The 13686-nt window shown below is 42.5% G+C and overlaps 1 protein-coding gene across 8 annotated transcripts in view; it reads right to left on the bottom strand.

The window, feature by feature from the left end:
* Positions 1-910: 910 nt before the first annotated feature.
* The window catches only part of stxbp5b (syntaxin binding protein 5b (tomosyn)), a 29525-nt gene continuing 16749 nt past the window's right edge, over positions 911-13686 (bottom strand). The window contains exons 19-29 of one of the 8 annotated variants that reach the window (XM_076979170.1): positions 13216-13278; positions 12934-12993; positions 12786-12833; positions 11805-11852; positions 10475-10594; positions 6099-6338; positions 5359-5716; positions 4764-4929; positions 4408-4519; positions 4054-4274; positions 911-3778 (exon numbers count right to left, since the gene is read on the bottom strand). In XM_076979170.1, the coding sequence (XP_076835285.1) occupies positions 3737-3778; positions 4054-4274; positions 4408-4519; positions 4764-4929; positions 5359-5716; positions 6099-6338; positions 10475-10594; positions 11805-11852; positions 12786-12833; positions 12934-12993; positions 13216-13278 (1478 nt within the window). In that variant the 3' untranslated portion in view covers positions 911-3736. Of the gene's footprint in view, positions 3779-4053; positions 4275-4407; positions 4520-4763; positions 4930-5358; positions 5717-6098; positions 6339-10474; positions 10595-11804; positions 11853-12785; positions 12834-12933; positions 12994-13215; positions 13282-13686 lie in introns of all 8 variants that reach the window. The other 7 variants (XM_076979169.1, XM_076979172.1, XM_076979173.1 and 4 more) reach the window with 7 other exon arrangements.

Genomic DNA, 13686 nt, shown 5'->3' with positions numbered 1-13686 from the left:
TTCTTCACACATCAGCGCCCCCTATCGGCTGCGCGAAGTGGTGCAGGAAAACTTTGCTTATGCACCGTAACATTCGTGTTATCCTGGTTTTATTGACAAAATAAACTGAACGCTTCCTCTTTAATAGGACATAGGACATAAAAGGTCCTCGTTTTAAGTATTTAAATACATGTATGCATGGAAAAGCTGAAATGACACCTGAAATTGCACAAAGAAAATAGAAACGTGTAAAAAACAGTGTATGGTCCGTGCAGGTCAGTTTAGATTTCAATAGTGTGTATTGCATGGACCATACACTGTTTTTTGTTGAAATTATTTTAAATGCAGATTTAAACACAGGAATAAACGCAACAGCACACACAGATTTCAAACATTGTATTGGTGCATAAACTGGCATTTTCCAATTGAATATTTGTGTAGGAATTTGTTATTATTATTACAAGAAATCAGTGAGTCATAGTAACTTGCCCTCTCAAGGACGTGCGTAGAACTTCCAGTCAGTAGTTTTTCAAGTTTCAAAAATGTAATATGCCTTTGTAACTCATTTTTTTGTCATGAAACTGTAATGTTTAGCAGTGAGAAATGAAAAATTCTCTCTGTCTGATACACTACTTAAGAATACATCTGAATTCTTAGTTCAGCAGTGAAGAGATTTCAAACATAGGAGACTGACATAACCATGCATGTCCATGACCTAATATGCCATCAGCACATTCTGACTGAAATTACATAAATATAATAGGAAAATTAATTGCCTTAATTTGTACAACAGTCCAAGTTTAGCGGCAAAACAGTGGCACCTTGTGGCTAGAATGTGTAAAGTAGCTTTCTTAAAAATGTCCTAATATGCATTTTTTTCTTTGCATGATCCTTAGAATTCACGTACACAAGGCAAAATGACCAGCCCAAATAACTTTGCTTTACATTTATTTCCATTGCACAGTTATGTCTATTAACATATTTCCTAAATTGCATGTGGCAGCATGTTAAACATCCATATGAAGTTTTGCTTAGTAAAACTGTACAGTAACTTTGCTATAATGTGAAAACCTGCAACTGACAGAACCCCCCCAGAAGACAACATTTCTGGTTGATCAGAAGTACTGTATAGGCTAGGAGTGCTCAGATCTCAAAACAATGTGCTTTAAACAAAAGGGATGGGGAGGTGTCTACATTGGGGTGGGGGTGGGGGAGTAATGACCCAACTTATAGAAAGGGCAAACATAGATGGATATTCCAAGGTTGTAAACACTAAGTTTCATGCTGCCTTTTTTTTGTGCAAGATCACAAGATACAGAGATGGCCAGTAGTTTCCGATAGCCAGCGTTACCATAGGCTCAAGCATTTCCCCTTCAAGAACATTTACATTTTATATTTATGGAGAATATGTACAACCAATCATCTTAAATTCTCTTTAAATAATATACTAAAAGTGTTCATTTGTAAATATCTCAAATTAAAATTATATATATATTTCCCCAAATATATAAATATAATATTGTTAAACTGACAGTGAAGACAGATGTGAGAGTAAAAGACACTCCTCAAAACTTGCCATTAACACACTGAAGCATCTTCTCATCTCATGTTTTGGTCCTTCAGAAATAAACAAATGCCAAAAATTACAGTACAAACTACAAAATATCAATAAAATGACTTATGTCATCAAAATACAAAACAGTGCAAAACCACACAACTGCTTATACAAAAAAAAAAAAAAAAAAAGAAAGAAAAAAAGAATATGAAGCACAGTAGCGCAATTCAATTTCAGTTTGCTTGCAATTTTGGCGGTTATTTACACAAACATCATGGCAAGTGAAGGAGTGACTCACTGGGTTTCTAGGGAGCTCATGACACCAGTGTCTCACATACAGTTTAACTCGTGTCACACGCAGATCAGACCCTCTCATTGTGGACATGAGGACAATCGAAACTAAGTAACTCTTTGGTGTTGGACAACAACATGGCAACCAGGGCAAGCGTGGTAACCATCCCCAGTTGTATTCACTATGTCAGCACTCTCAAATTTGTCTTCAAACATCCAAGTATTTACAACATTTGGCAGCAATTTGGAAGGAGAACAGAAAAGCCTTGTTCTTCATTACATCCGTCAATGAACAAATGAAATTAATGCTCCTAAATAAACAGACATAGCAGCAATTCCTTACACCCCACAAAACAGGAAAAATACTCAACATGAAAAAGAAACCTTTAAAAAAGTAGCTATTTCTTTATCCATATGTGAGCATACACATATTCCAGCATATATGTACGTTCACAACACACAGATATGCACACATGTTGAGGTTAGCATATTTGCATGATAAGCAAAAGGCAAAAGGGCGGCTCCCATCACACGGGCGGGACGAACGCTCACCAAGGGCGAGAGCTCGGGTACAGGGGACCTTCATGTCCACTGCAGCATCAAACACGGGGAGAACTACAGTCGACCCTGTGCAAAACGAGACCAACGCATCCATCTAAAGGAAGAAAAGGAAAGCTTACAATGGACGGGCTGTCATGAACAGAAGATAAATATACATGGCATGGGCCTGCAGGATGGAACCTGGCTCGGTCCTGCAGGCTCACAGCAGGACTGTCCTGTCCCTGTTTGGAACCATCCGAGGCTGGACGCTGTTCCCATGCCTTAGAGCAGAGGAGCTGAAGTATCTTGGGAGATTTTCCGAGGAGGAACAAGTCTCATCAACAGGACCTTCTTCAGTGAGCCAATCAAGCAGGATTGCTCATTTCAAGGCACATAACTGCTAGTCATGCCCCACATGGTCTTAATCAAGTTTCTCATAGACAAAAACAGGACACATGCTCCAGGTATCAGATATATTTCTCCAGTGTGTTTCGACCACCGAGAACATGCTCGGTTCGTCTCTCCAAGTGTCTCCACATGAACATGATCACCTTTGTGAACCCGCTAGGTGTGCGCGTTTGGGCGAGAGCTCCTACATAAACGGGTTTGGTGGACTTTTGGAACCTGATCTATGAAAACCAATATGTCCTTTACTGAAAAGGATTGAAAAGTCAAAACAGTATATCTCTCCTGCTGCAAGTCTGACGTGGCAGAATGATCACATGACCTGTGGTACATACAGTCCACTACCAGCCTTTTAGAGATTTTTTTAATGACACTTCACTGCATCTGATGTTAGACAGCCTGGCCTTTAAGTTTATGCAACATCAAAAACTCAGAAAGAAAGTAGTATAACGCCAAGTTTCTAAACTAAGTGACTGGACATGCTGTGTAGTCTCGCCCATGTGAATGATAATCAGAAGCATTACACCTGGCAATGCGGTGGACATTATGCTTGCAGAACTCAACAGTTGTACTTTCAACCAATCCTCTTCTATTAATTTACATAAACAATCATCACAATCCTTTGTTTTGTAGTTTTTATGAGGGGCACGGCAGTGGAAAAAAAAAAAAATCACAGCACACATGATGAATGAGTCGAGTCTGCTCTCCTGCAAGAGCACGTTTGCTGTAGGGGTAGGAAGTTCAGCCTCTCGCACGCCAACGAAAGAGACCGAACATCTACCCCGGCCTTCCTCCTCGTCCCCGCTCCTCATCCTCGTCCACTCTCCGTCTCCTGTCTGCCCGTCACCCTGAGCCCTGTAGCTGGGCCCTCGCTACTCTCCGGCGGAAGAAAAAGAGGAGGAAGGTGAGGAGGAAGAGAGTGGAGCAGCAGCCCAGAGCTTAGGCCCGCCGGTCCTGGGTCGCCCATCACAGCTGATACCACTTCTTATCCTTGTACTTCAGCATAACCTGAACACACAGAAACAAGTAAGAGAGGCTAAATATATGTAAATAAAATGTCATTGCTATTATGTAAAATTCATTTTTTATACTCTTTTATAATGTTAAATTCTATTTTATCATCCCCTATCCCATGTACGTTTGCACTGAAATAGGAGTGGCTTTCAATCTCATTATACATCCGTATAGTGACAATAAAGGCATTTATTCTATTCCATTCTGTCTGTTGCTGTAAATATTCCCATGATCAACAGCTCCCTCTAATGGGCAGCGGTGGAACTCACATCGTGCGCGTGCCTGGAGAAGGCATCCGCGCTGGCCATCATGGCCGCCGTCCTCTCCTCCAGCTCGCCCAGCTTCTGTCCTCTCTCGTCCAGGGCGATGCGTGCCCGAGCCAGCTCCCCCACCACACCAGACGCCGCCCCCTTCATGCCCTCCATGCTGCCCGGCCCCGGGATGTGCTGGGCTAGGCTGCGAGAGGCCTTGCCTGCCGCCAGCTCACCAACTGGGATGGCAAGACCAAGGACAAACAAACACACACAAAATAAGGGGAGTGATGTAGACCTGACGGCCCACGTACGCTGCTGCAAAACCAGTGACTACAACAGAACGCATGGGCCAGGGTTCCCCATACTTACAGAGATCCTCTCTATCCAGAGACTGAGCTCCACCTCCAAAAAGGCCTTTAAAGAAGCCTCTGTTAGGAGCCTCTGGGGTCTCCACTGGAGTGAAAAGCTCACCCAGCATCTCCTGCAAACACGACGCATTATGTATTTATGTACATGTATAATAATGTACAGTATATACATATACAGCATTACACACACTTTTTTTGCTTGCACAGGTGAAGGACCTCTGTCCAAAACATCCTGTTTTGAAATATTTCCACATACTGTACACTGTGTATATATCGCGCACACCCACACACCATGGAGAAAACAATAGCAATAAGTGAAGGACGCACACAGTCAGTCACTATGCGGAGACGACTGACCTGCAGGTTATCGCAGGTCTCCTGGCTGTAGGTCAGTCTCTGGATCTCCATAGGGGAGGTGAGGTACAGGGCCTGGCCCAGGTTGGAGAAGCAGAAGGTTCTGGCTATGCGCATATCCGTCAGGGGCAAGTAGTTCACATCCAGCAGGGGCCTCAGGCTGGGCAAACTAACACAGAGCAGAGTAGCAACAATGGGACCAACGCTAACAAACTACAGACAAACTGGAATGTCCCAAAGGCATTTAGCTCAAACCAAGTAGCTTGTAAGCAGCTAAACAATTTAAATTACAAATTAGTAGTGAAAACGCTACATTTAATTTTCCAATACATATTTCTAGACCAAACAACGTAAGGGAATAAAATGTGTCAAGTTGCTTCTTTTAATTAGTGTTTATAATAAGCAAAACAGGTAACAATCTTCGAGGTAGTTTAGTTAATGCTACTTTTGTGGTGTAGCTATGAATTATACTACTATACTAATTTTGCTATTTTGTATAAAAACTTATATTTTAAAAGTACCAGGCCCAACTCCCAACCTAAAACTAACACAAGAGGGTCCAGTGTCACTTATGCAGTAGCTGAGAACTTTGCAGTACCTCAGAGTCATAATGTGACCGTTGGCACAGAAGCAGGCGATGCAGAGGCCAGCAGACATGACCACGACGTCAGCCCTCAGCACGAACGACGTCTCCGTGATGTTGTGGTCGTAGACACAGTTCTGAGAGGGCATGGCCACCACTTTGGCTTGTTTCTCGGAGCAGACCACAGCGTACTGGCAGTCCTGGTTTTCCTGAGAGGAAGAGGGTGAGGTGGTCCGGCGACTTCGTGTCCGCTCTCTCTCCTCCTCGGGGGCGTTGGGATCATACCAGCCCTCGCAGGCAGGGGGCACCAGCGAACCGGTCGAGTCCATAACGGCCATGCGCAGAACACCTCCCTTTAGCCGAACCAAGGAGCCTGTGTGACACCAGAAAAGGCCCGTCAGAAGGACTTCACAGGTGTAAGATCTTAGGAAACTTATGGAATAAAGTCACTTATTGGGAATGATAACTCATAACTGTTCTGCTGCAAGGTTCTGTAAATCAGGACCCTGGGCCTGCTAACATGAGAGGGTCCAGAGTGCAGGACCCTGGGCCTGCAGCTGCAAACCTCCAATGTAAATAAAGTGAATGGAATTGAACTGAATGTAATTCATGTGAAGTCAATTATGTCATTTCAACCACATACAGAACACAAACAAAACAAGACCAAGGTGCTAAATAAGACAGCAGGGCTACACAAGACTATATACATAAAGCGCACATGGCACGAACAGGGTCCAAACCCACAGTGGTCTTACCACAGAAGGAGACGGGCACGGTCTGCTGCAGCCTCTGCTCGGGCGCAGAGGGCACGGAGAGAGAGACGGTCAGCACCGTTCCCAGCGTGGTGCCCAGCCAGAGGCTGGGGGCTGGAGCCAGCTCGCTGTTCCTGGACATGATCTCGCAGAAGTGCAGACAGGAGATGACCTCGCGTGCCTCCCTGTCCAGACTGCCCATGCTGGAACTGCGGGAGTGGATGAAGGAGCCGTCCCTGGCGTCTGCACGTGTGTGGGAGCCCACGAGGGACAAAATGGAGAGATGAGAGAGAGAGAGAATGTTTAATGTCACTACTTTACTAACTTAAGGTAAAGCTGAAATCAAAAGGAGGAGTTTGGGGATAAAAAAGAATTCGGATCAAGTCAGTAAGAGCATGTGCTGCTGTGTGACAATGTTTTAGAATAACACTCCTTGGCTCTGAATGAAAGAGAACAATTATTAAATGGGCATGTGCATGTAAAACTTTGGAAATATACAACACTTACAGTAACCAAGTAAGCACGTTAAACTCCAAAAAGCAGTTAAGTGTGCATGCAGCCTGTAAAACTATTCAAACATCACATTGCATGTCTTTGTTGTTTAGTCATATTCATATAATTAGATCAGCATCACATGCTTTGAGTAGAACATCTTTACAATGTGGGAGGTTTTTTGGCTAAACAGCACATTGAAACAATCTGGCATCCAAAATAAAAGCTACAAGCATCTTTCATTTTCAAAAAAATTATGTAAAAATGTCTGGAATCCACAGCAGTCTGAGTCGTTTCATAGCGTAATGTGAACTAAAGCCCAGTCTCCAGAGCCTAGGTGAGCACATATGATCCACATATAATCCAGCCGCCTGGCGTCCCATCAGCGTTCTAGCATAAAAAAAAAAACATTTCAGCCAAGTTCTCCAAGTTCCTCTACAATGGACTGCCATGACTACAGACCCAGGTCAAATGTTAAAGTGTATCAGCAGAGATCAAGAGGCATCTACATTGTATCAAATAAAATTAAAAAAATAAATAAAACAAAGGATTTGCTTTGACCATACAACCATCCCTGTAAATACAAGTTTCCAGTTATACTCTGCATACACACTAGGTGTAACGATGCACTCTGATCATGATATTGGATTCACAATTAAATCTACTCATGAAATTTGAAACTAAATTACCAAACATCATGTATGTCTAAAGTGTAGAAACAGTGCAAAAATCCTAATATTTCTTGTAAAATTAAAACAAATCTTTAATATCATGCAATTAAAGGAAAACAGGAGTTTATAATTACAATAAAAAGGTACTGTAAACTAGGGGTGACCTGCAATAGTCGCTGATTCGACTATAGTCGACTATACCCCCTAGTCGACTATGAACGTCATAGTCGAATGTACCATTCTAACTGCATGGAGGTGCCCAAGGATGCAGCTAAGCATTAGTTGTTACATGAAATGTCTTTGTTTTCGTTATATATAGCCTTTTGTCAAATAAAATCATCCTAATTTCTGTTAATAAATGTTTTAAAATGATTGCGCAATGTTTGCGCATTAACAATAAGCATCTTCCTTACTACACATTAATAAATCACACCCTGCTGTTGCACAATCCAAACGAACGGAGCTGAACACGCTACAGAATACGCGCAGCATCTGCCAAGATTATAATGGCTACTAAAAAAACTAAAAAACAAAGATGAATCGAACAAAGTAAAGTGCAAGTTATGTCATCAATGTCTTTCATTTCGCACGACAACAACCAACATGGCATACCATTTAAAACGCGTAAGGCGAAAAAAACGTTTGTCGTTTCAGTCGTGTCGTCTGTCTCGTCGCGGTGCGTCTCGGCAAGAAGGCCTATAAACATTTTTTGTTGTAGTTTGCTTTTAAACCCCGTTACTTGAACCTTTGCTTATATGTTTTTGCTGTTGTGTGGCAATTATTTTATATTTTCAGGCAGGTATATTTTATTTAAAATATTTTTGACATTTTGCACAGTGCCTGTCTGACAGTTCGATATGCGCAATGCGCACTGACGGTTAATGTTCTCTAACGTTTCATAAAAAAATAAATAAGTAAATAAATAAAAGGTGAATGAAGCCAACCTACCGTGTTTATTCATTTATCTGAGTGTTTTAGGTTTTTACTTTGAAGAGGAAAAAAGTCCTGAATGAGAACTGGATGCCGTTTAAGGTGCTCTAAATAAAATAAAATTTAAAAAACCTGATTCGACTATTAGTCGACTAAAGGGAAAAGCTGACAAATCAGATTCGACTATGAAAATCCTTAGTTGAATTCACCGTATTTCGCCACGCCCACTTTCAAGTGTGTGTTTCTTCCGCCTTTGTGTTAGAACTTCCGGTCAGCTATTTTTGCATTAGTGTACACTACTATATTTTAATATTTTAATTTTAATGTTTATTTTCATAAATAGGCATTCTTGTCTATTTACTTCTTTACTTAATTACTTAAAATTACTAAATGAATGCAAGGAAAAGATGTGGCCACTGATTATAAAATAGTTACTTATCTGATAGCCTCACAAGCACCCGACACGTTTGCTTAATCGGAGCTTCATAACCGAGCCATTTCTCGGGATAAGGATGATCTGGTGTTGGTTTCCCCTCCACAAAATGATAAGAGCAGACGTATGGACGTTTGGGTGGATGTTTAAAATTTAGCGCCTTCAGCCTTAGACGCAGGTTCTCTTCTTTGGAAGGCGGTGGATACAAGTTATAAGGTGCCCCGCAACACTCAGATCTTTTCGAGCTGTGTTCGTAACACTGTTGGTCAAGCCAAGTTTTCCTCTTCTTCCAATTATTGTGACACCCTCTAACTCAAGAGTGGCCAACCTGCGGCTCTTTGCCTGGTTTCATGCGTCTCCCCAGCCGGTCCGCTCTCACCTGCACTAACGGTGTGTGTCGTGGCCCGGTTACCTCATCAGCTCTGAGGGCGACACACTGCTACATCTTCGTGGTGCGCGGTTTGTTTACAAGCCCAGCGAGCCGATAATACTTTTAAAACCGGCGTAGTGGAAAACTGGAGACTAGCGGCATGAAGTATCTGTGATATTGTGATTGTGATTTGAGTCTCGTTGGTGAGACGCGGTTCTTCTGTCACACGTTTATAATAAACCACATACGAGGTGCAGCAAAGGCACCGCACACGACTGAGGGAGGTTTAAAAACTACCGACACTGTCTGTTCTTTTCTTCCTAAAAGTGAGCGCAGGTCAGTGGCGTTGTAATGTGTTGATAACGGAGTTTATCCACTTTTTACCTAGAAAACAACAGTTGTGTACATAACAGAGCTCGTAGTGTGCTCCAAACGTGACAAAGTCCTGAAGCACATCACGACTTATGTTTATATCGAAGTTTGTGCTTGTTTTTTTTTTACTTAATACTTAATTTGTGTCCATTTTACATCCTCCCCGCTAATAACTTGGTCTCTTGTGGCTCTTGGTCTCTGACGGGTTGGCCACCTCTGCTCTAACAACATATTATGCTAGTCATTTTGTGTTTGTTGTCGTTTTGCTTGTAATCGTTATCAGCATATCCGTAGCACCGGAAGTTCTAACACAAAGTCAACCAAGATGGCCCTGCCCAGCGTTGTCATGGAAAATAGCGTGAATACACCCCTACTGTAAACAATGTTTGGTTTATAATGTACTATTGTATCAAAATGTGCTACAGTAACAGCTTCACAATAGGTCAAGTGTGACCTCTGGTGTTCAAAAATGCAACATTAGAATAATAAACAATGTGATATTGTCCACTGCCACAATACTTATCGCAACATTCCTGCATAGTGATTAATCATGTCACAATGCATCATTACACCCCTAACACACAAACGCACACGCGCACACACACATGCACCTTTAACTCCACAAACGACACAACGTAATTAATGTATAGCGAGTGACTGTGGCACTGCCGGATGGGACAGAAGTAAAGTTCTTATCAATATCTGACTGATGCGAGATAACCAGACCACTTGGTTGTCATTTTGCTGGGGAACACCAATAGGAACAAAGAGAAAAGGAAGTGCCAAGTGTCCATCACGAACAGTGAGTTCGGGAATGTATTTAGAGACTAGCTAACAGGAAGGGGACTCGGACACCATCCTTCTCCCAAACATCCATTACTACCTCACTTATTGTTTATGTATATGTACGGTCCTTAACGACCAGTCTTGATCTGTAATTTGTGCAACATATGTCTCTGGATGCAAGGGGGGGAGAGACAATGTAACACGTTTCTGCTCCACCAAGAACATGGGCACATTAGTGAGCATATCTGGGTCCAGGCCCCAGGTGAGGGCAGTTAGTGCAGTCAGGTCCAGGCAGAGCTCACAAAAACCAGCTTGGCACACTCACTGAGACCGTGTTCAAAGTGTGTCCCATAGACAGATGCTGCTTTTCTTCTGGGTGCGGCCTCCTCTGCCTCACACACACGCTTCTCCACATGGAGAGAGAACTGTCGCCGCACACTCCCTCCTCACACAGAGAATCAAAGAGCAGAGCGAAGCAGACCGGTGACCCCACAGACACGCGTATACCGGGGAAACAGCAAGTCTCATTTACATTCAGTCAGCACTCTTTAATATGCCCATTACACATTCTTAAAGTGTTGATTATTATATTATTCACTCACTGGCACCTTTATTAGGTTCAGCTGCTAATCGCACAAATATCTAAATCAGCCAATCACATGGTAGCAACTCAATGAATGTAGGCATGTAGACATGACATGGGAAGGCCAAGAAAGGTGGAGTGAACTCTTAGATCATGGTTGTTGGCGCTATATGGGCTGGTGTGAGTATGTCAGAAAATGCCAATCTACTGGAATTTTTCCCAAACAACAGTCTCTAGGGCTTACTGGGAATGTACTAAAAAACAAGGCGTATTCATCCAGAGAACTGTCAGAACGGCCAGACTTGTTTGAGCCGAGGGAACGCCAACAGAAGCTCAACCACTTGTTTCAGCTGAGGGAGACTGAGGCGCATCTCAGAACGCACAACGCGTCAAGCTTCGGAGCAGATGGACCGCGGCAGCAGAAGACCACGCTGGTGCCGCTCCTGCCAGCTAAGAACAGGCCACTGGGGCCGACGATTCAAACAGGCTCACTAAAAATCAACAGAACACTGGAAAAAAACATTCTGGTCTCATCAGTCTTGGTTCCTGCTGTAACTTTTGGAAGGTAGGGTCCTACACCTTGAAAGCATGACGTCGTCCTGCCCTTCAACAGCTCAGGCTGGTGGTGGCGTAATAGTGTGGGGGATATTTTCATGGCTCATCCCTGTATGACCACAGTGTACCGATCTTCTGATGGCTTCTACCAGTAGAACAACGTGCCACGAGTTCAACCACCAGACCTCAACCAAACAGAGCACCTTTGGGATGTGGTGGAACGGGAGATTCACATCATGGATGTGCAGCCGACAAATCTGCAGCAACTGTGTGATGCTGTAATGTCAATATGGACTAAAACCTCTTAGGAATGTTTTCAGCACCTTGTTGAATCTATGCATCGAAGAATTAAGCAGATCTGAAGGCAACAGAGTCCAAGCCAGTACTAGTGTGGTAAACCTAATAAAGTGGCCAGTGAGTGTATATTCATATAAGATACATAATTGGCCTCATTAAGGGTCTACAGCTACTCCACTTACCTACACACTTAAAGTGAGAGAGCAAAGTTCAGGCTTACCATCATGTTTGTGATCAGCAGCCATGCTAAATTTCCGTGACATCTTAGCTGGAAGAAAACACATTATAACCCTCAACAAAAGTGCTTCTGAGAACAAAAATATCATAAAAATAATTCTGAGAAATACAATAATCTCTGGTTAGACTGAGAAAACAAGAGGGGGGAAAAAACTAGAGTCTGCATCTCCTCCATTAAGCTTGAGAGGGAAAAAAAGCCAGGGCTATGTTAAAAAAAGCCATCATAGTCAACCGCAAAGTCCACAGTAGCCCTTAAAGAGACATTTAAAGAGACATTTCTTCCTTCTAGACCCTTCGCCGGTACACCATGCACGGAGGTATTAGTAAAAGTGAGGACCTGCACCATCAAAGCAGAGCACCAGAAGCTTCATTAGACTCAGAGATAAATTCAAGGCTGTGATTGATCGTGTGAGATTCTGGTTGCGCTGAACAGACTGTTAATATGGCAACGTGTGTAAAGTAAGGAGACAGAACCCTGGATGCATGTGTTACCCTTCCAATGAGTCACAACACCGTGTACGTCACCTGGAACGTTAAACAAGGTTAGACGCAGGAAACGTCTACACGCCTTTGAAGAAAGACAGGAGAAGGAAGAATTAAGGGAGACCCTTTTAAAGCTAGATGTCTATGGATCAGTAAAGGAATCGTTAAGTTTTCAGGTCTGAATTACTACCATGGGGACTTTAAAATATAGTCTAAAATTACAAGTTCTGATTACCTTACCCAGAAGACAATCATTGCAGAGACCAAATCACCATGCAAAAGCATACGTCCAGGGTCGTGGTTGCCTCAAATCACTCACATTCCCATTATACGATTTTGCTTATTACCACAGTCTGCTTCACTGGAGTTATTGAGTAGCATAAATGTCACTTTTGTTAGCAGCTCAGATTCAAAGCCCAGTACATTAGTGGAAAGAAAGCAATAAATCAATCAAGCAAGCAAACAAAAACTCATACAGTACCAAAGTCATTGGCAACACTCTTTGATATCAGCCTGCTTTTGGATTTCACTGGAAAATGTTTTAAAAAGAACATGTCAATAAGGAGCAGGATTTACAGAATGATTAATATGAACGTTGGGTAATTGTAGCAAGATCACCACTGCCCTACCCTTTTCCAGAAACTTCTGCTGTTTGTTGTCTTCATCTGAATGGTAGGGAGAACCGCAGCCTACATAGTGATAAGAGATTCTATGTGACTGTGTACCATTTCCCAGTGGTGGGCCCTGGCCTGGACTAGCAACTGTCAACACCTCAGTGTGACAGTTTTGCAGGCCATTTGTAAAGACTGCAATGTGCAGCACTTAAGCTGATTACCAAGAAACAGTTGGTATCGGAGGACAAGATTTAATAAGCATGAAAAAAACAAATATTGTGAAAAGGGGATAATGACCTGATGTAGGAGACTTGCAGCGGTCTTCTGACGTAACAGCACCATCATTACCGTCACAGAGACCTACTGAAAACAAACATGGTAAAGAAATTACCACACAAGTTACCACACATTCAGTTATGTGTTGAGATGGCTTAAAACAAAAGACCAAAAGCTAATAGACCTAATCCAAAAACTAGATATCAGATGACTTACTGAAATGAGAAGAGTGCAGTATTTTCAGAGATTCAGAACAAAAGGTAGAGAGGGCCAACATGCAAGTGCTCGTATGTAGATTGGCTTTACAAGACCAGAGAGAGAGACCAACAGTGCAAAGATGAGTACAAGCAGCCACAGTAAACCACAGCAACAGTTAAAATGCCCCAGAACCTCCACAGCCAAAAGACTGAATTCAAAACTATGTGGTTACACTAAACACTCTGGTAAGGCTTCTGTTCAATAAATATCACTCAATAATTAAACCGGACATAT

Source organism: Brachyhypopomus gauderio, chromosome 17 (assembly GCF_052324685.1).
Source record: "Brachyhypopomus gauderio isolate BG-103 chromosome 17, BGAUD_0.2, whole genome shotgun sequence".
NCBI lineage: Eukaryota > Metazoa > Chordata > Actinopteri > Gymnotiformes > Hypopomidae > Brachyhypopomus > Brachyhypopomus gauderio.
The sequence above is the reverse complement of the archived record's forward strand: the minus strand, read 5'-3'. Positions and strand labels throughout refer to the sequence as shown.